The sequence below is a fragment of the Spea bombifrons genome, chromosome 8, assembly GCF_027358695.1.
Source record: "Spea bombifrons isolate aSpeBom1 chromosome 8, aSpeBom1.2.pri, whole genome shotgun sequence".
Lineage (NCBI taxonomy): Eukaryota > Metazoa > Chordata > Amphibia > Anura > Pelobatidae > Spea > Spea bombifrons.
In genome coordinates, this window is record NC_071094.1 from 14,292,170 (window position 1) to 14,317,004 (window position 24,835).

At 38.7% G+C, this 24,835-nt stretch overlaps 1 protein-coding gene across 1 annotated transcript in view; it reads left to right on the plus strand.

Annotated features, from left to right (window-relative positions):
* Positions 1-24,835, plus strand: part of F8 (coagulation factor VIII) — a 694,472-nt gene that overhangs the window by 437,209 nt on the left and 232,428 nt on the right. Inside the window, exon 18 of the mRNA XM_053474021.1 lies at positions 9,842-10,021. Within this exon, the coding sequence (XP_053329996.1) occupies positions 9,842-10,021 (180 nt within the window). The remainder of the gene's footprint in view (positions 1-9,841; positions 10,022-24,835) is intronic.

Here is a 24,835-nt window from a genome sequence, read left to right on the forward strand (position 1 = left end):
TTCTTTATCCTCGTTCCCCTTTCTTTTCTTGCTTTAACTACTCTCCACCTCCATGTTGTTTTTCTTTTAAACAGGAACCCTTTATTTATCTTTTTCCTTTTCTCCTTCTTTCCTCTTCCTCCCTCCTTCTTCTCTTCTCTCTATCTGTTTTGTTTTGGTGTATTATACGATATATTTGTTCCTCATTCTCTTCCCTCCTTCTCCTTCTCTCCTTATTATTTCTTTCTGTCCTCTCACTCTTTCTTTTGCAGCCCCCTCCCTCAGCCCTCTGTTCTTCACCTTAACATCTTCCTGCTATCTTTATGTCTTCATTCTCTATTTCATTATGGCTCTTTCCATCATATATATATATATGTATAAATATATTTTTTCTTTTCTTTTCTTTCCTTTTTTTGTTCCTTTCCTTATCCTCCACCTGTTCCCTTTTCTTATTTTGAATATTTATTTAATCGTCCAAAAATTGTGGTAGAGGACTCACCCACGTCCCAGAGACGCCAGCAGCTCACCGGAGCCAGAAGAAACAGGAACCACAGGCAGCAGGAACCTCAGGGAGAGACCAAGGAGGAAGACACAGCAGCAGCAACGAGCCCCTCAGTCAACACAGACGGGAACCGAGGGAGCGAGGACACGCTGGAATGCCGGATCTAGCCAGAACCGGCTCAGCAAAGAGGTGGCAGCAGAGTGAGAGGAGGATATTTGGCGGGACAGACGCATCGATAGTGTCTGCGGCATTTACGGGTATGGTAACCCGTTTTCATGGCATCTTAATCGGCGTCCTGACGGGGGCCATCAGTCGGAGGGGGAAGCAGTCACCCACGCCTCCTGGAACGTAGCGCGTCATGCGTGCGTTACGTCATCTCGTTCCACCACGAACGGTTAGTGGCTTTAATGGAGATCACTTTTAAGGCCTTTCCCTAGACAGCACCATGTCAGAACTAAAGACGGAATGTGGCGCAGGATCAGGTGACAAAAAGGCTTTAATGAACAAAGTAACTTAAACACACAGTCCAAACAAATGGAAAAACAGTACTGCAGTCCAGTAAACAATTCCAAGGTCAAAGGCCGGCAGCGTAGGTTCACAAACAAAGTCACAGTTCCAAAATAGGGGTCAAGGGCAAATAGAAGAATCCAAGAAAGGGTAGCCAAATACCAAAGGTCAAATACCAGAAAGTCCAGCAGGGATCACAAAATCTTCAGGTAGCAGGTAATAGGGTATCCACAAGGAACACAGCTCAACTAGCAAGCAATCAGTATAGGGATTACAGGGTCTTTATAGTGTCTCTGATTGGAGTTCCCCTCCCCTGCAAACCTGGTCTCCTCCTTTGCCTGCACTTTAAACAGGGGGAAAAGGTGTCTTAATAGAGCTTGTATGAAAAGCTTTAAGAAAAAGCAGACAATTTCTTAAAATATAAAGTAACTTTTATAAGAAACATTATAACGATATACTTTTGAGCTATATCCTAACTTTTATTCACCCTCATTCGGACCCCTTAAACCAATAGTTCCCTAAGTAGCTGCTTAATCAGCTTGTATTTTAGCATTTCTTGTGACTATTATTTACAGAACAGAAACTTCTGAACTTCAGTAATTTTACTAGTGTATGTACACACACACAAACTTATACACTCACACTAACACATATACACATGCTTAAATCCATGCTAACACACAAACATATACACATTCATGCTAACACATAAAACACACATATGCATCAATGCTAACACACAATTACTTACACATACACATTCAAGTCGAACGCTTTCTTTGTGAGCAACCCTTGTGAAAAGAGAGAGAGTGTGAAATTGTGAGAGATCATCCCAGTAGCTTAAAAGCAGTGGACATGTGGGCCCATGCAACAATGTTCCACCCCATGTGTGCAGATGTTATGCCAGAATGTGGTGTGTATTCTTTATCTTCTTTACAATATGTGTTAAATGCTGCTTATTACGTGCATATGTGATTTAAATAATTAAATACTTTGAGGCTAGCCATGGAAATTAGGAGGAAAGCCCAACCTCCCCCCCAAAAATAATGGCCGGCTAAGAAGCAATCAGCAATAGCTTCTAAAGTGCAATTGGTGTTGCCGACATGCCTCGATGTCAAGGCATTCAGCAGCACAACTCCCCCACCTCGATCACCTTGTAATTTCTTGGAAGAACAATCACAAGCGTCATCAGTGAGTGACATTGCTGCCACTCACAAGATGGCTGCACCAACTGAAAAGCTAACAAGTTCACAGAGGGCCTATCCAGTCAAGTCAATGGAGCCCAGCTCACTAATCACAATGTGATTAGTAAAATAATCATAAAAAAATTTGGTAATATGTAAAAATAATTCCCCACTGATGCCACCATCAGACGGACCACCCAGTCCAAAAATGTATAAGCAAGTCTGTCCTGTCTCCACTACACGTACCCCCAGGGTCTATGTGGAGCTCAAGAGGCAGCTAAACACCCTCCTACAAGTCAATAAATGAGACTAGGTTGAAGTCTGTAGCTTTGTTTATGGAGATCACGAAGACAAGGCAAGTTACCACATTCCACCAATATTTCTTAATTTTCTATGTTGCTCCATTTTGTAGTTTTCAGTCAAGTACATAGAAGCCCAGTGAGAGTGAAAGCCTGATGTACAGGAAAAATTCAACCCACCGTCTTTCTGGAATAGTTCCCTCAGTGACATACGTTATCCAGTACTTTCCTATGGCTGTCAGTTCACATAGTAACAAAACTTAATAGAGTTTAGATCAGTGTGTGTGAATAAAGGAAATTTGTGTATATGCAGTGTAAAACGTTATTAAAGGATGTATATGTTTGAGAGAAACAGAAGGAAGAGAAAAACATATTTTAAATTCATTGTTATTTACCCCCTTTGCAATTTTCTTCCTCATCTTTTTCATTGTCACACAAAAGTATAGTAACTGGATGTGTATCTACATTTGTAAGAATTCCTCACCAGGGATGCTCAACATCCTTTTTAGTGCTTTCTATTTGCCTTTGCTGTGGTTCCAGTAATAAGCTAATGGGGTGCAATTGTTGTTTGGTACATTCCAAGGTAAGCTTTGGAATTGAGGGGAAGAGGTTGACTGTCCAATTTGTCCAATCAACATTTGCAGTAATTTATCAGTTCAGTGGTAAAGTTTCTTGATGGAAATAGTGTATGAGTTCCTACATGTATAGTAGTGGTTACTACTACCCTACTACCACTACTCCTCATTTTTGCCATGGTACTCTCTTCTGATCTTTACAATGTTGCAGCTCCTTTATGGCGACAAATATCTCATCTATTGTTAGAACACACCCATTTCCAGTGTCAAAATTGCAGAATGTTTCAGGATCAAGCTGAACAGCTATACCTGCAGCAGTCCATTCACTACCTTCTTCTAATGTTACTCACTGTTACTGTAGTATGTGTAAAATTCCAATGTACTTTTGTTGTTATTTTAGTTCTCCCTTTAAAGATTCCTAAAGATTTAAAGATTGGCTGTCCATATCTTATAACCCATTCTCAGGTTTGTCCCTCTATTCTTTTTACTGGTGCTCTAAGAGCTAATCCCCTGCAGTTATTATGTGGCAAAATAATGTTGACTTGTAACTCCCCATCCTCTTTAACTTCCAATTCCATGGGCCAAATAAATCTATCTGCTTGCGCATATTGTTTAAAACATTCTCTCTTATTTGCAGCATCTTCTGGCCTCATTGCCGGTCTACCCATCCCTACTGTTATAGTTATAGTAGTTTAGGTTGAGAAAGGACTTGTGTCCATCAAGTTCAACTCTTTTCCTATTCAGATTTCTCCTTGGATCACCAAGCACTAAATAAATATTAATTCCTATACTATCATACATACTAATATTAATTCCTATACTATCATACATAGCAGGGGCGGGCTGGGCCGGGGGGGCCCTTAATCTAACCAAAGTGGCCGATGTGGCCGCAGGACCATCAGGGCAGTCTTAAATGCAGGACAAAAGCCTGCAGCAACTTATATATCTAACTCTTCCCCTTGTAAATGCTGTTTGGGAGTGAGGCATCTGTCTCGGGTGCCGGCGCTTCACGGGGGAGGTAGGGAGAGGGTAGATAGTGAGAAGGGGGGGTTAGGGAGAGGGTAAATAGCCTGAGAAGGGGGTAGATGGTGCGAGAAGGGGCCCTGAGGCTTCTAGTTACGCCCCTGCTAGACCCATCAATCACATCAATAACAATCAATGAGACCACCCCTTATTTTTATAGCTAGTTCTACCTATTATTCATTGATAAGATTTTAGTATTGCGCTTTTGTTATTTGTTTGTTTTTTTCCACATCTGTTTGCGCCCCACCATTTTAAGATATGCTGGAGGAATGCTTAGGAGGGTGCTACTTATACTAGATTCAATTATATATATTGGTTTAATTTATCACTTGTGGTGTGCTGTTTGTTTATATTTGTTCGGGTGATGACGAAGAAGACCTGGATTTGGATTATCAATTAGACATGAAGGAGTCAAGTGTCAAGTTCTCTGTTAGACATGTTGTTCCTTCCCCTCTGCAGAAGCAGCAGCAGCATAACTACGCCAGAACTTCCACTACATGCACTGGCGCCACTACCACCCCCACCATCACAACCATCATTAATACTATAAGAAGAAAAGAAAAAAAAATACTAGTACCACTGCAACCTTGCTTGGAGGACAATGCTGTACTGGGTTCGATTTGAGAGCATGGGGATGGGTGCACTACAAAGGTACAAGTTGTGTCATAAGGCAGTGAGCCGGGGTAAGGTAACAAGATATCTCACTAGTTCGGGTATGAACGAACACCTGCATACACTGGTGCAGCTTTGCTTTAGGGGGAACTGGCAGCATTGACATAAACGCACAACAGCCACCAACAGCAGCTACAGCCTAAGCAAAAGATGTGGTGAGGCTTCAGCCTTCTCTAATAGTCTTACTGGTTCCTATAGACAGGTAGGTCAGTGACATCCAGTGCACCAGCCTACCCTAGAACACTTTGGGGCTTTCCATTCAAGGAGCATGTCAAAGTAGCAGTCAAATAAAACTGACAGATGGTAGCAGTCATGAAGCGACTGAGAATTTAAGCCAGAGCGCTGCCACTTCGGACCAATTTATCCCCCTTACTTACCTACCTTATCCAAAAACATACATGACTTCCTGGAACAAAATAGGGGTGAGGTTAAAATGCTGATCAGAAGGCTGATAAGAGGAGCTGACAGGCAGCATGCAAGCCATCATGGACATCCCAGAGTACATGCTGGCCACTCTGTGACCCAAATCATTTTAAAGGCACGTGTTTGTCTGTAGGGTGTGTGAGATGTAGCACAAAAGGGCATACTAAGAAAAGGAGAGATACAGGAGTATGAAATGGAAATTCCCAGCAGCAGTGGCAGTAGCGCCACCCACATGTCCAATTCCTAATGCAGAGAAGCAGTTCTAGATCTACTAGATCTATTTGTTGGGTATTACCAAAGCTCTCCTTGAATAAAAGTGAAAGTTATTAGGACTAGAATGCTGTTATCTGGCTGGACCTTTCCTTAGTGGCATAGCAGCCACCAGTGTCCAAAGCGAGGGGATTTTTTCTTGGACAGGCAACATACATACATAACAAACTGCTTTCTTGAAGGTCAACCTGCCCAAATTTGGTTACTCGGCACTCAATATTCAATATGAGAGAGGCCTATATATCCTTATAGTGGAGGATCAATTCTTTTGATTTTTCAAATACTGGAGAAATTCTGTCCAGTTGCTGTAAGCGTCTGTCCAGCTCTTACTGCTCCTTAATCTCCTTCCTTACTTTGGGGGATAATTTTTTTACATTTTTCAAATGGTGCACTTCCACATGACTTTGGGGCACAGGAACAGCATATTCCTTTATCCTCCAATAGTAGGGCGAGGGTATGTCTGGAAGCTCTGCCCTTTTGCAGGAGTGCAACAAGAGGCCAGGCCAAGTGGAAGAAGGAAGAAAGAAAGCAGAAGACAAAACAACATGAAGGAGCAAGAAAAGAAGGGGAGATGAAGGAAAGGAGACAGGGACACAGAAGCAGTTGGCGGAGAAGGTAGGAAGATATTGAGAAAGTGTGAATGAGAGTGTAAGAGACCATGAATGAAAGTGTGAGAGCAGGGCCACCATGAGAAATTTTGGTGGCACAGATGGTACAGGTAAGCTGTTTGTGGGCAAAGTTGACACAGACAAGCTATTTGGGGCACTGACAACCGGTTTGGGGACAAAGATGGCACAGGCCAGCATTTTTCAACAACCTTGCTGCAGCTCTTGGATAACCTCTATTGCTGCTGCGGCTCAATCTCTTTCCTTACTCTGAGAAATCAATTATTTACAATGTTTTTCTAATTGTGGAGGAAATGCAGTGCCTCTCTGTTGGACTGAATGTGTCTACCTGCTAGTATATTTCCAGTTGCCTACTACTACCACTGCTGCCTTTTCACCTTCTTTACTCTGAGAGATCAATTCAACAAAATGGTCCAATTTTTGGAGAAATTCAGTACCATTGCAGTGCTACTGCATTCCTCTGAAATGAAATTTGAATCAATTTTGCTTGCCGTTCACAAGCCTAGTGGACATGACATAAATGCAACATCTTTAAACATAATTTTGAATGCCTCAATTCTTCCTGGATATATTTTTGTAATCAAGTAAAATATGCCTAATTCAAGTCACTTGTGGCATCAAAACATATAAACTGCCATAGCAACTGAAACAAAGCTTCTTTATGTTACATACCTGCAAGCACGGCGCTCCTTTTCTCTGTCCTCTTCTCAAAGAAGGGGGAGACCCCCTGCCGGATCCCAGGGCAGCAGCAGAGGTGGTGCAGTAGACATAACGTATCTGGATTTCAGTAAGGCGTTTGACACTGCAATCTCTGAGTTTAGTTCCCAATGTTGTTGAATGGATTAGGGAGTGACAGAAAACAGAGGGTTGTAGTGAATGGCGTATATTCAGAGCAAGGTCTTGTTACCAGTGGAACAAGCAATAGAGCAGGAGGAAATGCTAGCAGAATGTATAGGAAGAGGTATTAGCAGTGCTCATGCCGTTGTACAGAGCACTGGTGAGACCTCACTTGGAGTATTGTGTACAGTACTGAAGGTCGTATCTCCAGAAGGATATAGATATGTTGGAGAAAGTTCGGAAAAGGGGCTACTAAAATGGTTCATGGATTACAGGTTAAAATTTACCAGGAAAGGTTAAAGGATCTTAATATATATAGCCTGGAAGAAAGACATGACAGGGGGATATGATAGAAACATTTAAATACTTAAGGGGAATCAACAAGATAAAGGAGAAATACTTAAACTAGAGTGGCAATGGTTTAAAGGTAATATCAAGGAATATTACTTTACTGAAAGGGTGGTGGATGCAAGGAATAGCCTTCCAGCAGAAGTGGTAGATGTCAGTAAAGTGAAGACATTTAAGCAAGCATGGGATAGGCATAAGGCTAAGCTAGATATAGGATAAGGACAGGTACTAAGGAAAGTATTCAGACTCGTCACTCGTACCGGGACGTCCAAAAAACGCCTATTAAGAAACCCCTATGGACATCCCAGTACGTCCAGCCCTTCGTGCAGCGTCAGGGACACATCCCTGCCGCTGCACGGGAGATCAGGCTGTCGTTTGACAGCCTGGACTCCCCACTGACAGCAGAAGCCGGCATTGCCGGCTTTCTGCTGTCCGATCTCCTGTAACAGCTTCCGGCATGAAAGTTTCAAACGCGCGATCGGGCATTCCCTTCCGGGTTGTGTCACTGCTGACGTAACCCGGAAGGTCATCGGAGGACAGGATATCCCCTGCGGCACAGAGACGCTGCGATCTCTATGCAGCTCTGTGAGGACCTGCATAGAGATCACAGTGTGATCGGTGCAGGGGGATCGCGGGGAGGGGAGTGAGAAACCATGTCTCTCACTCCCCCTCCCGTCCTGAAACAGAAAAGCTGGAGAAAAAAAAGTTAATTCATTTAAAAAATAATATTAAAAAAAATCATTAAAATAATAATATAAATAATACTAAAAAAATTATAATGTGAGCTGTGATGTCATTTTGACATTACTGGCATGTTCAGGAGGTCCCTAGGAGGGACCATTTCTGTGTAAAAAAAAATATAAAAAATACAAAAAAATTTAAAAAAATTAAAATAATTTTTTTTAAAAAAAAATATATCAAAAAAGATAATAAAAAAATTATTAAAAAAACCTTACTTCCCATTGCCCTAGCATAACATCTAGCCAGTATAACCCTCCTGCCCCCGTTCACAACCCCAAAACCCGTTAAGCCATAGGCTTCGCTAGTTTTTACTAAATTTCTCATTCTAAATTTTCAGCTAATCATCCAACTATGGTATCAAAAGAAAGCTCTATCTCTCCTTGAAAAAAACAATTTATAGTTTACATGGGTACACTATTCACAGGAAAGGAGAATAATCGCTAAACCGAAATACCGCAAAAATGGCAAAATTGCTCTGGGCTTTGAGGTACCAAAAACACCTGGGATTGAAGGGGTTAATCCAATGCCCTCCCTCCAGATTTATAGAGAAATCTGATTCCACAATAAATCTGGATTGTGTAAATATTAGACTTGGGCAAGTCTTCGTGTCCGTCTTCGTGATAAAAACCTTTGTATTCCACAAATATTCGCCGTTCTCATGTTCTTTTCGGGTAAATATTTGGGCACATTCTTCGTAATTTTTTTTTTATATGGGGTTACCGCGATAACAATGCACAGCAGCTTTGGTGCCAGGATTTTAAAAGTCCGCAAGAGCGACTCTATTGGTCTCCGGCAGGGGGTTCGTCTGCCATCAAAAAATGAAGCGCAGCTGCTCTTCATTGGTTGATGTCAGACGAGCTTGTACGTACAATTAACCCCATGGAGCCTTCCCTGTCCTAGTTTGAGCGTCAGGAGTTAGAGGTCTGTATAAGTGACTCTATTGGTTGTCAGCAATGAGTTCCTCTGGCATCAAGTGGCCAATAGAGTCAGCATAACAGGAATCAAGATCCGCGGATAACGAGCCAACATGCAGATACTGGAGAATCAGTGCCAATGAGAAACAAGCCAAGGTTGTAAGGACCAACACGTAAGGATTATAGAGGATAACGCGCACTGATGACAAGCACTATGAAGCCCGGGCAACCATCAGAGGGCAAGGTCCATTGGAAACTGAGAGGTTTAAATAGGGACCTGAAGCATTGGGCGTGGAATTCAATTTGGTGCAAAAAATCAGTCCAAAACAGCAATTCCGGTGTCAGGATCTGCAGCCATCTAGTGTGGTGTAATCCCCCATTATAAAGGCTTGCAGTTCTGGAGAGGGCGAGCGAGAAAAGAATCCTCTGCCGCCTCAGGATCTGATTGCCACAGGGAAGAGGAACGAGGTTGTGGTGGTTGCAGAGTGGAGGAGGGTCTCCCCCCTCCTCTGTAGGGACTGCTGCTGTGGGGCCAGCTGAGAGGTGGGTCTCTACCTTCTCATCTTGTGTTGTTGTTCATCTGAGGTTGTATTTACCTCATTTTTAGACATGGCAATAGGGTATAAGCCTTACCCTTTTGAATCTGATTGATAAAACAAAATAAAAATGTTATGCAAAATAAATGCTTGTGCAATAGATTATAATCTTGCAGGAGCAGGACGCTCTTCTTCTTCTGTACTAGTATGTCTCAGCGTGTCTTAATTTTACTGCCAATTTTAGATTCCCTTTGTCGAATAGTTTCACTGACCCCTATCACACTAGAGCTAGATAAACTATAATCCCTTTTTTGGTGTGTGCCTCAGATAATGCAGTAGAAATGTGTTTGTTGATAAGTTCTACAATTGTATTTTGCTTTTATTTTTTTTTCATTAATGCTCCAGCAATTAATGGACACATTCAGGACACGTTACCAGGGCTGGTCCTTTCAGTCGAGGAGAAAATACAGTGGCACCTTCTAAACGTGGGGAGACATGATATCCTGGCAATTCACTTTCATGGAAATGTACTCACAAAGCGGAACCACAAGGAGCGTCATCTCAGCATGCTGAACCTCTACCCTGGTGAGGAGTGACAACCATGTCACATCAATACTTTATTCATGCATTAAACATCCTTTGGGTTGTATCAATCTTCTCTGAATACTAATGTTTTAAATGCCATGCAAAGATTTTTTTTTCTTCACTCAAAGCATCACACCCTTCCCTTTTATATCTTGCAATACAGTGGGTTGAAGGGATTGCTGACAGTCTTTTATTAATACAGATTGTATCCACTGGTCTCTAATATTACCTTTATACAGAAAACATTGACAATTCCTTCTGTTTTACATAATTATACTTATATTTATGTCATACTATTTTGAGCTGTACTGGCAGTGATCTATTTATTACCAAGAAACAAGTACTACCAAGGCCAGATTAAATAACTTTAGGTATTTCTATATACAGAAAGTATCCCTTCTCTTGATATTCTGTCTAAATCTACTTCCTGCCGCTTGGAGTCTTTCTTCACATGTTATATTCTTTACTTCCTATTTGACAATCTATTTTGCCATATTTCATTTTTGCACCTCACTTGCTGACATTTTTTCATCACTTTTTTTTTCTTAATTGGCTGCCTTTTACATTTATCCTCTTCAATTAATTTTTATTGAAAGGTTTTCATATAACAGATAAGTATAACCTTTAAGAGAGGAATACAGAAAAAAATCATCCTCGTCTATTCTGACCCCCTCCACATGCACATTATAATATATATATATATCAGACAAAAGCAATTAAAACCTGCATTTGAACGGGGGGTGGAGCGATGACGTAGCACGTAAGCGTGCATGCGCGCGGCGTCGTGGAGCCCAGGGCATGAAACCCATCCCTACCTCAGCGGGATCCCTTGGTCCTCCCAGTACTGCCAGCGCCGAATCAGCACGCCGGACACCTGAGAGGAACGAGTGGTGAGGCGGTGAGGCAGAGAGGCGGCGAGGCTGCGAGGTGGCGAGGCGGCGAGGCAGCGAGGCAGAGAGGCGGCAGCCATAAGATTTACCTCCGTTGAGGTTACGTCGGCGGCATATACCGCGGCGGCATATATCGGCATATACCGCCAGGAGGTTAGCGTCTCTGGAGGCCTGACACGTTCTGAAGGCCCGAGGGGCTGCTTAAAGAGGTTTGCTCTGATTGATGGCGGCCCCCAGAGAGATGAAAAGCCGCTGACGTCCGGGGGTGACGGCTCAATATATATATTCAAGCTGAAAATAGAAAGAGAAAGACGCTGATGGTCTCTCAAAGAGATAATTTGTGCATCAAATCAAGTACACAGCCGGATATTTGACTGCTGTTGACTGCTGATTGCTGAGGCGATACATTATTCCAGATAAGTTTTCTTCTTTTTTTCTTTTTTTCTCAAATTATTTGTTCAACATTATATGGCAGTATAATCAACCGGATATATATATATACAAATTTTTTTCCTTTTGATACACACCTTTGCAATTATTTCATGAATTTGAACTTTAAGTTTTATTGAGAAGATACTTCTAATATAAACCTATATGCTCAAACTGCAAGATTGTTTAAGGCTATACCTACTACACGGGAGTACAACCAACGGATACATGTGCATATTAAATCCGCTGATACTCATTTTGTCATATATCTTTTCGAATTTTGTATCAAGAAGATATTTCTAATTTAAACCTATATGCTCTAATTTTTTATGAATTTGGAATTTGTGTTACACCAAAAAGATATCTTAATATAAATCTATATGTACAAACTTTAAGATTGTTCATGGATAAAGTCACCACACGGTAGTAACACAATTATACGGACTTTCAGAATAAGTAAACTTTTTTTTTTTAAGCCATACCACTATTCATATATTTTGCCTATTTATACGGACATAAATACACATTCTTCAGCCCCATTGTTCCCACAAATACTTAAGGATCACAAGAGTGTGTTGCTCTCCTTGTAATTAACAAGTTTTGTAATAATTCACATTCTAAGTATACAGTAAATAAATCTATTTTGAAGCAACGGAAATTAAAGTATAACAGATTTTTTTTTTCAAGAAGAAATAACAATGGCAACAAAAAGAGTAACTGAAAAAGCTTCAAAGAGAGAAAAGAGAGACGAAAAGAAGGATAGATCAGATAAAAGATTGTCTTTCTTCTCTCCCCAAACCTCTAAACCTGAAATGGAGAGACAAGATTTAGACCCTCTGTTGAACAGATCCAGTTCGGGGGAAGAGGAACAACATACTAGAAGTTCACCAGCTGTAGAACTTACATTTCAAATTCAAGAACATCTGAAAATAGCGCTCGATACACAATTTGAAAGAATAAAGCAAGAAATTCACACACAGATTCTAGATCTGAAAACCGACCTTCTAGCGGTGGCTACTCGCGTAAAATCCAATGAAGAAAAAATTGAAAATTTAATTATGATGGACTTAAATCATCAAGATAATATTAAACAGAATAACATAAAACTTCAATTATTAGAGCAAAAATTGGCAGACTTAGAAGATCAGTCAAGAAATCAGAATCTAAGAATAAGGGGGATCACAGAATCGGCCTCTAAAGAAAATTTGGAAAAATACCTTAAAGAATACTTAGCAAGTATTGGAATAATACAAGAAGAACACGCTCCTATATGGGAACGCTGCTATAGGACAGCAAAAGCAGCCAATTTATCCTCAGAGATTCCCCGGGATGTCCTTATTCATTGCAGAGATTTAAATATAAAAGAAAAAAATTTGAGAGCATATAGAGAAGTAACACCGCAAGAACAATTTAACAAAATAAAGATTTTTCCGGATCTATCATATTATATTATCATATTTTTTTTTTTTTTTTTTTTTACACACTATGCTTTGAATGATCAAATGATGGAAGAAATAGAAACATCTTAGGGACATTAACTTCACAAATAATGTATCACCATTCAGGACACATGAGAATATTAACTCACTTCATGAGATTTAAAACACTTTTATTCTTCACATCAGACTTAATAAATCCTAATTAATAGGAATCACACAATTTCACATACTAATTATAGAACACATTTTTTTAGTGTTAATTTATTATTAATAGAATCAAATTCACTCATAGTAATCACTTATAATCACGACAAAGAGAAACCTCACTAATGCTTAGATATCACTAAGATATCACACTTTTTTTTTTTTTTTTTTTTTTTTTCTTTCCTTCTTTCCCTCCCATTTGGGAATCTGCTCTGGGCTTCACACTGCCATTGATTGATGGCAAAACTATTCCACAATAATAGTATGGGGATCGATTGTGGAAGCAGGCAGAGTTATCTGGTGATACCCTACCTGCATGTATATGTTTTTTTTGTTATGTATGTTAATGTCTATTTTTATGTCGATTCTAAGTCTTCCTTATATATGCTAAACTCGATGTGTGATTTAGAGGATGATAGTTACAAAATTAAATGGGTCTGATTAAATTTGCCACAATTAATACCCAAGGCCTTAATTCTCCTCAAAAAAGGGCTTTATTATTCCATAAATTATGGAAAGATAGGATAAATGTCTGCTTTTTACAAGAGACTCACTGGCGAACAATCGATAAAATTAATGTATGTAACCAAAGATTTTCAGTATGTCTACAAGCTTCATTGAAATTACAAAAAAAAGAGGAGTGGCTATATTATTTTCTAAAGACCTAGAAGTAAAATTCAAATATGAAGAAATAGATCCAGATGGTCGGTTCATTATAATTATTGCTGAAATAAATAATAAGACCTTTACTTTGCTTAATGTTTACGCACCCAACAATGGTTCAGCAACCTATTTAACAAAACTTTTGGAAAAAACGTTAAAAATAAAACAGGGCCCGCTGATTTGGATGGGGGATTTTAATTGTGTTTTAGACCCTCAGTTAGATAAAATGACATGTAAAAGATTGACTACTGACCGTAATATTCTCTCCCAAACACGTCGATTGCAAGCATTATTAAAAAAGCACTCTCTCTATGACGTATGGAGAATTTTTCACACAACAGAGAGAGATTATACTTGTTTCTCAAAGACACACTTGGCATATTCAAGAATAGATTTAATTGTGGGAGATTGCAGTTTAGTATCCAAAGTGAAAAATGTTAAAATACATGATATTACATGGTCAGATCATAATCTCATTACTATGGATATAGAACAAGGAGGAGAGAAATTAAGTAATGACTGGAGACTAAATCATAATTTGATAAAGAAATTGGTAGATATTAATCATATAAAAAGATTAACACAACTTTTTTTTGCAGAAAATGATGTGCAAGGAATGTCCGCATCAAATCTATGGTGCACCTATAAAGCAGTGATAAGGGGGCATTTTAAAAGAAAAGCACAAGATAATCTTTCTGATTTGTATATTTCCTTATTTCAGTTAAATAAAATTAATAAACAGACTCCATCTAAAAGCAACACAGAGAAAATTGAGGTTTTAAGAATGAAGATAAACATTAAGCTTATTGAACAGACTAATAAAGCCCTAATGGCATTAAAGTCCAAAAGATATTATAAAGGAAATAAAGCTGATAAAATGTTAACGAATCAGTTAAAGAAAAAGAGAGAAAAGAAAAACATCTCTAAAATAATATATAATGGTAAGACCTACATGGCTCCAGATGAAATAGGCCAAGTATTTAATAATTCCTTTAGGACTTTATATAACTTACCAGACAATACAGTAGAGTCAGATTTACAGGACTATTTCTTAAATAGATCTTTCCCTAAACTTTCTAAAGAATCTTTAGTTAGCCTAAATAATAATATCGCTCTAGAGGAGATCCAGAATGAAATAAGAGGGTTAAAACAAAATAAATCTCCAGGGCCAGATGGCTTTGATGCCAGCTTTTATAATACCTTTATAGAGGAAATTTCGCCTTACTTAGTAAGAGTTTTTAATGAATGTATAGAAAAAGGAGCTTTACCAGAAGAACTGCTTCAAGGTAATATAATTCCAATTTTAAAAACAAATAAGAACCCAGAAGAACTAACTAGCTATAGGCCCATATCACTTCTCAATCTAGATGCTAAGATTTATGCTGGAATACTCGCGAAAAGATTGAGTGTAGTCCTCCCACAATTAATACATGTGGAGCAAGTTGGTTTCATCAAGGGACGGTCAGCGGTTAGTCATGTGAGAACCTTAGCGGGTATCTTTGAAAAGAACCCGATAACAACCATACCCCAACTAACCCTGTCGTTAGATGCTGAGAAAGCCTTCGACAGGGTCAGCTGGAGGTTTATGGCCGAAACACTCAAGGCTTTTGGGTTTCATGGAAGAATTCATCAGGCAATTATGGCTTTGTATAATAAACCTATGGGTAAAGTGGTAGGTCCGGGTATTAAATCGTCATGGTTTCCCTTCACTAATGGCACACGCCAGGGTTGCCCTCTTTCCCCACTCCTTTATGTTCTATCCTTGGAACCACTCGCAAGGGATATTAGAGCAGACCAAAGCATCAAGGGATGTGGAAAAGAGGGTACACAAAAAATAAAATTATATGCAGACGACATATTACTGACGGTTAAAGACCCAATAACATCAGTTAATCATATTATGAATTGGATAAACCAGTACAGCTATGTATCTAATTACAAGTTAAACATTGATAAATCGATTGCCCTTGCCTATAACCTTGACAGTACTCAAAAGCAACAAATTGAATCATTAGGTTTTAAATGGGCCGAAGACTCCCTAACCTATTTAGGAATAAAAATTAATAAAACTCCAAAATTTTGGATGGAGATTAATTTCCTCCCTTTAATTAAAGACATGAACGTTTCCTTTAGAAATTGGCGAGTACTTTTTATTTCTTGGTGGGGCAGACTAAATGTAACTAACTCATATATTTTGCCTAAATTCTTATATATATTCAGGATGATCCCGCATATGGTTCCTGCAAGCTGGTTAGACTTAATTCAGCAACATATTAACAAGTTAATATGGGGATCAAAAAAACCTAGGTTAAAACTGCAAATAATGGCTAAAAAGAAGAATAATGGTGGCTTAGGACTCCCCCTTGTGAGAGAATATGCTCTAGCGGCCTTGCTTACACATGCGATGCAGACACAAAATAATAAAGCGCAACAGGAATTATGGTATAGAGAAGAATTCCCAAAGAAATACCCTCATAAAGAATTACAGTCCTTATTCTGGATCTCCTCTATGAAAGCTATTGAATATACCGAATCAGGAACTAGCCTAGCTCTTCAACATCTTGTAAGAAATTGGCATTGGGTTAAAGTCAAACTTGGACTTGCAAACCTGATAATAACTAGTCTCCCACTATCTATAATAGAACACACGAATGAAAATTTAAAGCTATCCAGTTGGAAACAAAAGGGCATAATATTAATAAGAGATCTTATGCAGGGAGATACACTTAAGACCTTTAATCAACTTCAACAAGAATTTAATCTCCCAATAGAGGACTGTTTCAGGTATTTAAGGGTTAAGAGCTATCTTTTAGACTCCTTACCTCAAAACATGAATGTAACAGTATATAACTTGTTTAAACAAGTAGTAGAAGGAGAGGATAGCAGGAAACAACTGACAAAAGCCCTAAACCTGATCAGGTTATGCAAAAAAGAATGTATTCCTCCAGCACTAGCAAAATGGGAGAGAGATTTAGATATTAAAATTAAAATTGAAGATTGGAACAAAGCGTTAAATACCACTTATAAAAATATACATTGTTTAAATTTAAACGAGTTACAATTTAAAATTATGAACAGGTGGTATCTGGTCCCTTTTGCCTTAGCAAAAATGTTCCCTACCAATCTCCCAAATTGTTGGCGTTGTGGTGCAGATAGGGGAGATATGGTTCACATTTGGTGGAATTGTAACCCAATTCGAAAACTTTGGCAACAGATTTCATACAAATTAGCCCATGTTTTTGGGAAACATTGGAAATTAACGCCCGAAAGAGCGTTACTCCATTTAAATTTGCCAAATAACGGGAAAAAAAATACAACATTCCTTCTCCATTTACTAACGGCAACTAAAATAGAGATATTTTTGTTGTCCACTATATGCAGAAGAGATAAATGTCTATTTTTCATATGTATAATATTTTTGATATTAAGCTGCTAAGATGATTAGATTTTAAATTGTTATGTATCATTCTGCATTCTATGTTTATAAAATAAATAATAAAAAAATAATATATATATATATATATATATATATATATATATATATATATATATATATATATAGACACACACACACTATCAGCCATAACATTATGATCACTGACAGGTGAAGTGAATAATCATGGCAGCTGTCAGTGGATATTAGGCAGCATGTGAACATTCCTTCCTCAAAGTTAATGTGTTAGAAGCAGGAGAAATTGGAAAATGGGTAAGCAAAAGGATCTGAATTTGTGATGATGCCAGACGATGGTCTGCAGTTTTCAGTACCTATCAAAAAAAGGAAAAGCTGTGAACCAGCGACAGGGTCATGAGTGGCCAAGGCTCATTGATGCACATAGGGGGTGGGGGCGCGAAGGCTGGCCCCTGTGGTCAAATCCAACAGATGAGCTACTGTGGCTCAAATTTCTAAAAAAAAGTTAATGCTGGAAAGGTGTCAGAACACACAGTGCATCGCAGACCAGTCAGGATGCCCATGCTGACCCCTGTCCACTGCTAAAAGCACCTACAATGAGCATGTGAGCATAAGAACTAGAACACTAAGCTATGGAAGAAGGTGGTCTGATCTGATGATTCACATTCACATTCACGTGGATGGCTGGGTGCGTGTGCGTCCCTCACCTGGACAACACCTGGCACCAGGGTGCATCCATGGAGACCCCACCTCGCAACTTACAGGACTTAAAGGATCTGCTGCTAACGTCCTGGTGCCAGATACCACAGCATACCTTCAGAGGTCTAGGGGAGTCCATGCCTTGACAGGTCAGGGCTGTTTTGGTGGGAAAAGGGGGACCTACACAATATTTGGCAGGTGGTCATAATGTTATGGGTGATCACTGGAGATATTGCTGCAGGGTCCCTGCAAAAGTTGGGACCCTGAAGTTGGGACTCTGGAGCAATTGCTCCATATACTCCAGCTTTAATCCTGCCCTGGGTAATACTACTGTCTGTGCATGTCAACAATATGTGGCATGCTTGATATGCTGCAGCACAAAAACCACTTGGGGGCGCTCATGTAAAAAAGGAAGAAAAAAAAACAACCACAATAGTGTAGAGCAGGGGTCCTCAAACTTTTTAAACAGGGGGCCAGTTCACGGTCCCTCAGACCGTTGGAGGGCCGGAATATAGTTAAAAAAAAAAAACTATGAACAAATACCTATGCACACTGCATATATCTTATTTTGAAGTGAAGAAAAAAGTGAAAGGAAAAAATACAATATTTAAAATGAAGAACAAGTAAAGTTAAATCAACAAACTTACCAGTATTTCAATGGGAACTATGGGTCTGCTTCCACACACATACCAATCCACACACATACACCAATCCACACACATACCAATCCACACATATACTAATCCACACAAATACCAATGCACACATACACCAATCCACACACATATACTAATCTACACACATATACTAATCCACACACATACCAATCCACACACATACACCAATCCACACACATACACCAATCCACACACATACACCAATCCACACATATACACCAATCCACACACATACCAATCCACACACACATACCAATCCACACATATACACCAATCCACACACACATACCAATCCACATATATACCAATCCACACATATACCAATCCACACACATACCAATCCACACACATACACCAATCCACACACATACCAATCCACACACATACCAATCCACACACATACACCAATCCACACACATACCAATCCACACACATACACCAATCCACACACATACCAATCCACACACATACACCAATCCACACACATACACCAATCCACACACATACCAATCCACACACATACACCAATCCACACACATACACCAATCCACACACATACCAATCCACACACATACACTAATCCACACACATACCAATCCACACACATACACCAATCCACTCTCACTGTATGCTTTCCTACCTTTCCTCTTTTCTCCTTACAGCTCCTTTTCCTGCTCTTCGCTCCTCTTCTTCTTCAGTTCTTCTGTCTTCTTCCGAGGGCACGGGGTTCAGAGGGCAGCGTTGGGCGCGGCTTCAGTGTTGTGCGCCGGGATCTGACAACAAACCCCGGCGCACAACAGCTGTTGCCGCGCGGATCGCAAGGGAGCGGTATCGGAGGTCTTTAACAGACCTCCGGCTCCCTTGAGTGATTTTAAGCCGGGTTCAAGGGAAATCCTTGAACCGGCTTAAAATCACTCAAGGGAGCCGGTGGTCTGTTAAAGACCTCCGATACCGCTCCCTTGCGAGCCTGCTCCTCCAGCGGCGGACATTACTGTCCGTCTCTGGAGGGGTGCCGGGTGCCGGCAAGTTGGCACCCCCCTGATGAGCGGCACCCGGTGCGGACCGCCCCGCCCCCCGCTAGGTACGCTACTGCATCCTTGTGTTCCGAAAGCATCTTTCGGAACACATGGATGTCCTGAGGCAAAAACACCCGGCGGGCCGGGTAAATGCGCTCCGCGGGCCTCATGTGGCCCGCAGGCCGTAGTTTGAGGACCCCTGGTGTAGAGTGTTAAATAAATTAAATATATGTTAGGTGTTTATAGCACTCACAAAGGGTTCAGATTTTTTGTGTATGTTCTTGTCTTGTTGTGTCTAAAAAATATGTAAAGGAAAAACACCAATAGTGTAACACTTCTACAACATGATGAAATAATATATTAATGGTTGAACTCACAAAATTCTTTCCACATACAACATGTGCCACACAGCGCTCAGGGAGGATATGTGTGTTCCAAAATGTCTTACCTCCTTGTATCTCCTTTATAAATAATATACCAGTACCATAGGACTATTATACAAATAGATAATTTTATTCCGGACATATATATAATAAGACAGTAAGACAACCATGGAGCGCATATAAAAGGGAGAAAGAGAAACAACAATAATGGTGCAGTATGAACACACAATTAAATAAAAGGGGAGGGTGTAAGATCCACTCACAAACACTTGGAGTAAAGCAAGCTCATCAAAGGTTCGGTAGGGTATCAGCAGAATTTAATTTCTTCTAAGATCTATAAAACAAGGAGACCAACAAATGGTGCAGTATCATCACTGGAAACAAGAATAGGGAGGTCTGGATGCACTTACAGTTGGTCGGGGCACAACTATAAAAAAAATAGCGTGCAAACACGCAAATGAAGCCAGAAATCAGTCCCAAATTCGTTGTGGTGATGGCAAAAAAGCGCTGGCTTCTTCAGGAGAAAATATCTCAAATAAATGAATATATACCGTCAGTGAAAATAAAGTAATCTGTTCCGTGTCCATGCCTCAATTATACTGGTTTACTTCCGAGTTTCAGTCACGTCGTCTGCGCGATTACGTATCATTCCGTCTGAAGTGTCGAGTGCGTAGTTACATCATTACGTATCCAATTCGGCTGTTGTTCTGCCCAGCGACAACATCGGCATCTGATCTTATTATTATTCTGCCCGGCGTCGGCGTCGTGTGCGTGATTGCATAGTCGCGTACATCGTGTCGTCCATCTGCCGGTCATCAGCTGTATGATTGTGAAATCGCGTAATCGTATGGGACTATTGAAGCTGCTTCTGACCCCTTCAATTCGTCTAGAGTTCTTTCAAGTCACGGATATCAATAACAACAAAGGTGTACAGCTCACGGTATAAATACGTAAATATTCCTCAATAAAAAAAAACAACGAGTAAAAAACCCTTCAAGGTCTCTTTGTGGTTATTTCACCTATTTTTTAAAGAGAGCGTTTTTATTAGTTAAAAAAGGGGGAACAATATATATATATACAATATTATAAATAAATAAATAATGGATAGATATATATTAAATATCTTAATTTTAAAATATATTAGATATTATAATTTACTAGATTATAATTTATTAAATTATAATAAATATATTAAATCTAAATGTTAAATATGTAATAAATAAATATAAGTATTAGATATCATGATTTTTTTTATCAGAAGAATATTTGGTGCCCAAATACATTCGTTTTACTCATAAATTAGCAGATGTCATGTAAGGCATATCATTATAGTCAAATCATATGTATTAGAAGAGATAGATCAATTTTTAAAGTGCCATGAATAGTGATAAGTAATTTTTCAAGGATAATTCTCTGTAAAAAATTAATTTTAACCAATTATAAGCAGTTGTATCATAATAAAATAGATCGATGTGATAAATCAATATGTTAAAGTGCCAATATTATAATAAAGTGCATCAATACCCGTTTGGTGCAAATTTGGTCCTCTGGCGGCGCTACATTGATGACATTCTTATAATTTGGAAGGGATCGATAGATGAGTTGAATGACTTTTTGAGATTTGTGAACACAAACCATTATAATCTACAGTTCACATCCTCTATTGACAACATATAGATCAACTTTTTGGACCTCACACTCTACATACAAGATAATAAAATTCAGTCAAAAACATACTTCAAACCCACTGATGGGAACAGTTATATTGATTTTTCTAGTTGTCACCACCCCCAGTGGTTACAGAACATACCAAAAGGGCAGTTTGCCCGGATACGTAGAAATTGCACTGAGGAGGCAGATTTTTCCACCCAGAGCCAGGCCCTTATGGATAAATTGAAAGAGAGAAAATATCCAGATGAATTATTACAGGATAGTTTTAAAGCCATAAAGGAAAAGAAAAGGGATTTTTTCCTACAAGATAAGAAATTTAAATCCGATAGGAAGTTTGATTTGGCCTTCTTGACTAAATATAATAATAGGGCATATGACATCAAAAAGGCTATAGCTAAGTGCTGGCCTATTCTAAAGCAGGACAATATTTTAAAAGATCATCTGCCAGCAAAACCCAATGTTATATATAAAAAAATCTGAAAATTTAAAATCTATCTTGGCTCCGAGCGTTTTACCGGAAATAAAAGTGATTAAAGAAAGCGATAATCCCCTTTTCAAGATAAATCCTGGCTTTTTTCGATGTGGAAAATGTAAACTTTGTACAACTTGTTACCAACAGAGTAAAAAAATCAATAAATTTATATGTACAAACACTAAAAAAGAATATATAATTAAACAATTTATTAATTGCAAGTCCAAGAATGTTGTATATCTGCTTGAGTGGGGCTGTGGGACCCAGTATATTGGGAGAATCACGAGAGAGTTAAAAATCAGAGCTTTGGAGCATTTAGGTGGTATACGTAATCGAAGTCTCAAACACAGTGTCCCTAAGCATTGTAACCAATGTAAAGCCTTCTCTCTACCAAATTTTAAAGTAATAGGCATTGACGTTATTTCCCCCCACTGGAGAGGGGGTGACCTACAACAAGAACTAGCGCAGAGAGAGACAGAGTGGATCTTTAAATTTAAAACCCATAAGAAATGGGGACTAAATACAAATCTAGACATCCTTGCATTTATGACATGAATATACTCACACTACACAAAAAAAAAAAAAATATTACTAAAAAGTATGAGACACTTTTTTCTCTGGACAATGCACTTATCCCACTAAAGCACTTTTATATGTTGGCATTTGATAATTATTGCACTTTAATGCAATTATGCCTTTTTTCTCTATAAGAGATCATCCTTGAAAAGCATTTTGTTCACATGGCACTTTATAAGACTGGCACAGTTATATATTGATGCACTTTATTATAATATTGGCACTTTAACATATTGATTTATCATATTGATCTATTTTATTATGATACAACTGATATCCTTGAAAAATTACTTATCACTATTCATGGCACTTTAAAAATTGATCTATCTCTTCTAATACATATGATTTGACTATAATGATATGCATTACATGACATCTGCTAATTTATGAGTAAAACGAATGTATTTGGACACCAAATATTCTTCTGATAAAAAAAATCATGATATCTAATACTTATATTTATTACATATTTAACATTTAGAATTAATATATTTATTATAATTTAATAAATTATAATCTAGTAAATTATAATGTCTAATATATTTTAAAATTAAGATATTTAATATATATCTACCCATTATTTATTTATTTATAATAATATATATATATATATATATATATATATATATTGTTCCCCCTTTTTTAACAAATAAAAACGCTCTTTTTAAAAAATAGGTGAAATAACCACAAAGAGACCTTGAAGGGTTTTTTTACTCGTTGTTTTTTCTTATTGAGGAATATTTATGTATTTATACCGTGAGCTGTACACCTTTGTTGTTATTGATATCCGTGACTTAAAAGAACTCTAGACGAATTGAAGGGGTCAGATGCGGCTTCAATAGTCCCATACGATTACGCGATTTCACAATCATACAGCTGATGACCGGCAGATGGACGACACGATGTACGCGACTATGCAATCACGCACACGACGCCGACGCCGGGCAGAATAATAATAAGATCAGATGCCGATGTTGTCGCTGGGCAGAACAACAGCCGAATTGGATACGTAATGATGTAACTATGCACTCGACACTTCAGACGGAATGATACGTAATCGCGCAGACGACGTGACTCAAACTCGGAAGTAAACCAGTATAAATTGAGGCATGGACACAGAACAGATTACTTTATTTTCACTGATGGTATATATTCATTTATTTGAGATATTTTCTCCTGAAGAAGCCAGCGGACCAATGGCGAAAAGCGTTGAGAGAGCTTTTTTGCCATCACCACAACGAATTTGGGACTGATTTCTGGCTTCATTTGCGTGTTTGCACACTATTTTTTTATATTTGTGCCCCGACCAACTGTAAGTGCATCCAGACCTCCCTATTCTTGTTTCCAGTGATGATACTGCACCATTTGTTGGTCTCCTTGTTTTATAGATTTTAGAAGAAATTAAATTCTGCTGATACCCTACCGAACCTTTGATGAGCTTGCTTTACTCCAAGTGTTTGTGAGTGGATCTTACACCCTCCCCTTTTATTTAATTGTGTGTTCATACTGCACCATTATTGTTGTTTCTCTTTCTCCCTTTTATATGCGCTCCATGGTTAACATCCTGAGGAAGAGTGTTGTTGGAAGCAGCTATTTGGGGAGTATCTATTGATATTATTTATTATACCCGCATCTTTACACGTGGAATTTGGGTTCCTTTTTTCTATATACATTTTTTTTTTCTTCCTTTTCCATTTTTTCACGTGGGGTGATGGCATATTTTAATAGCCAATACACCAGTACTAGAGAACAAAGATTTCTCAAAATTAACACACTATTTACCACAAGCAATGAGGATACACATCCATCCACCAAACTTTTTAAAGATCTAGAAAGATTGGCTGAAAAGGAAATTAAAAAGTGGTGGGAAATAACATTTCTAGAACACTATATAAAGAATAATTTAATTCCTAGGGGTCTAAGAGTCCAAAAATATCCGGCGTTCGGTCAGGATAACGCAGAATTTATGGTAAAGTGGAACAATATTTTGGAAAGATGCTCAGTGGATTTGATGAAAATCCTAATTGAGCTACAGCAACAACAGTTACAAGATATCGAAACGAATATTAGACTTACAGAAGAAGAGATACAAAAGAATTTTGATGTGCCAGATATAGAAAGGAAAAATAAAACTCTTAAAGATAAAATTGCTAAGATAGAGGAATCTATCTTAGAAAATAAAGCAAAAAAACTGAAGAGGGATCAAGAAGATTTTCAGAGGGGATTGCATAAAATTCCATTAAAAACACAAGATATGAGTAGACACAAAGAGAGAACCCATTGGGG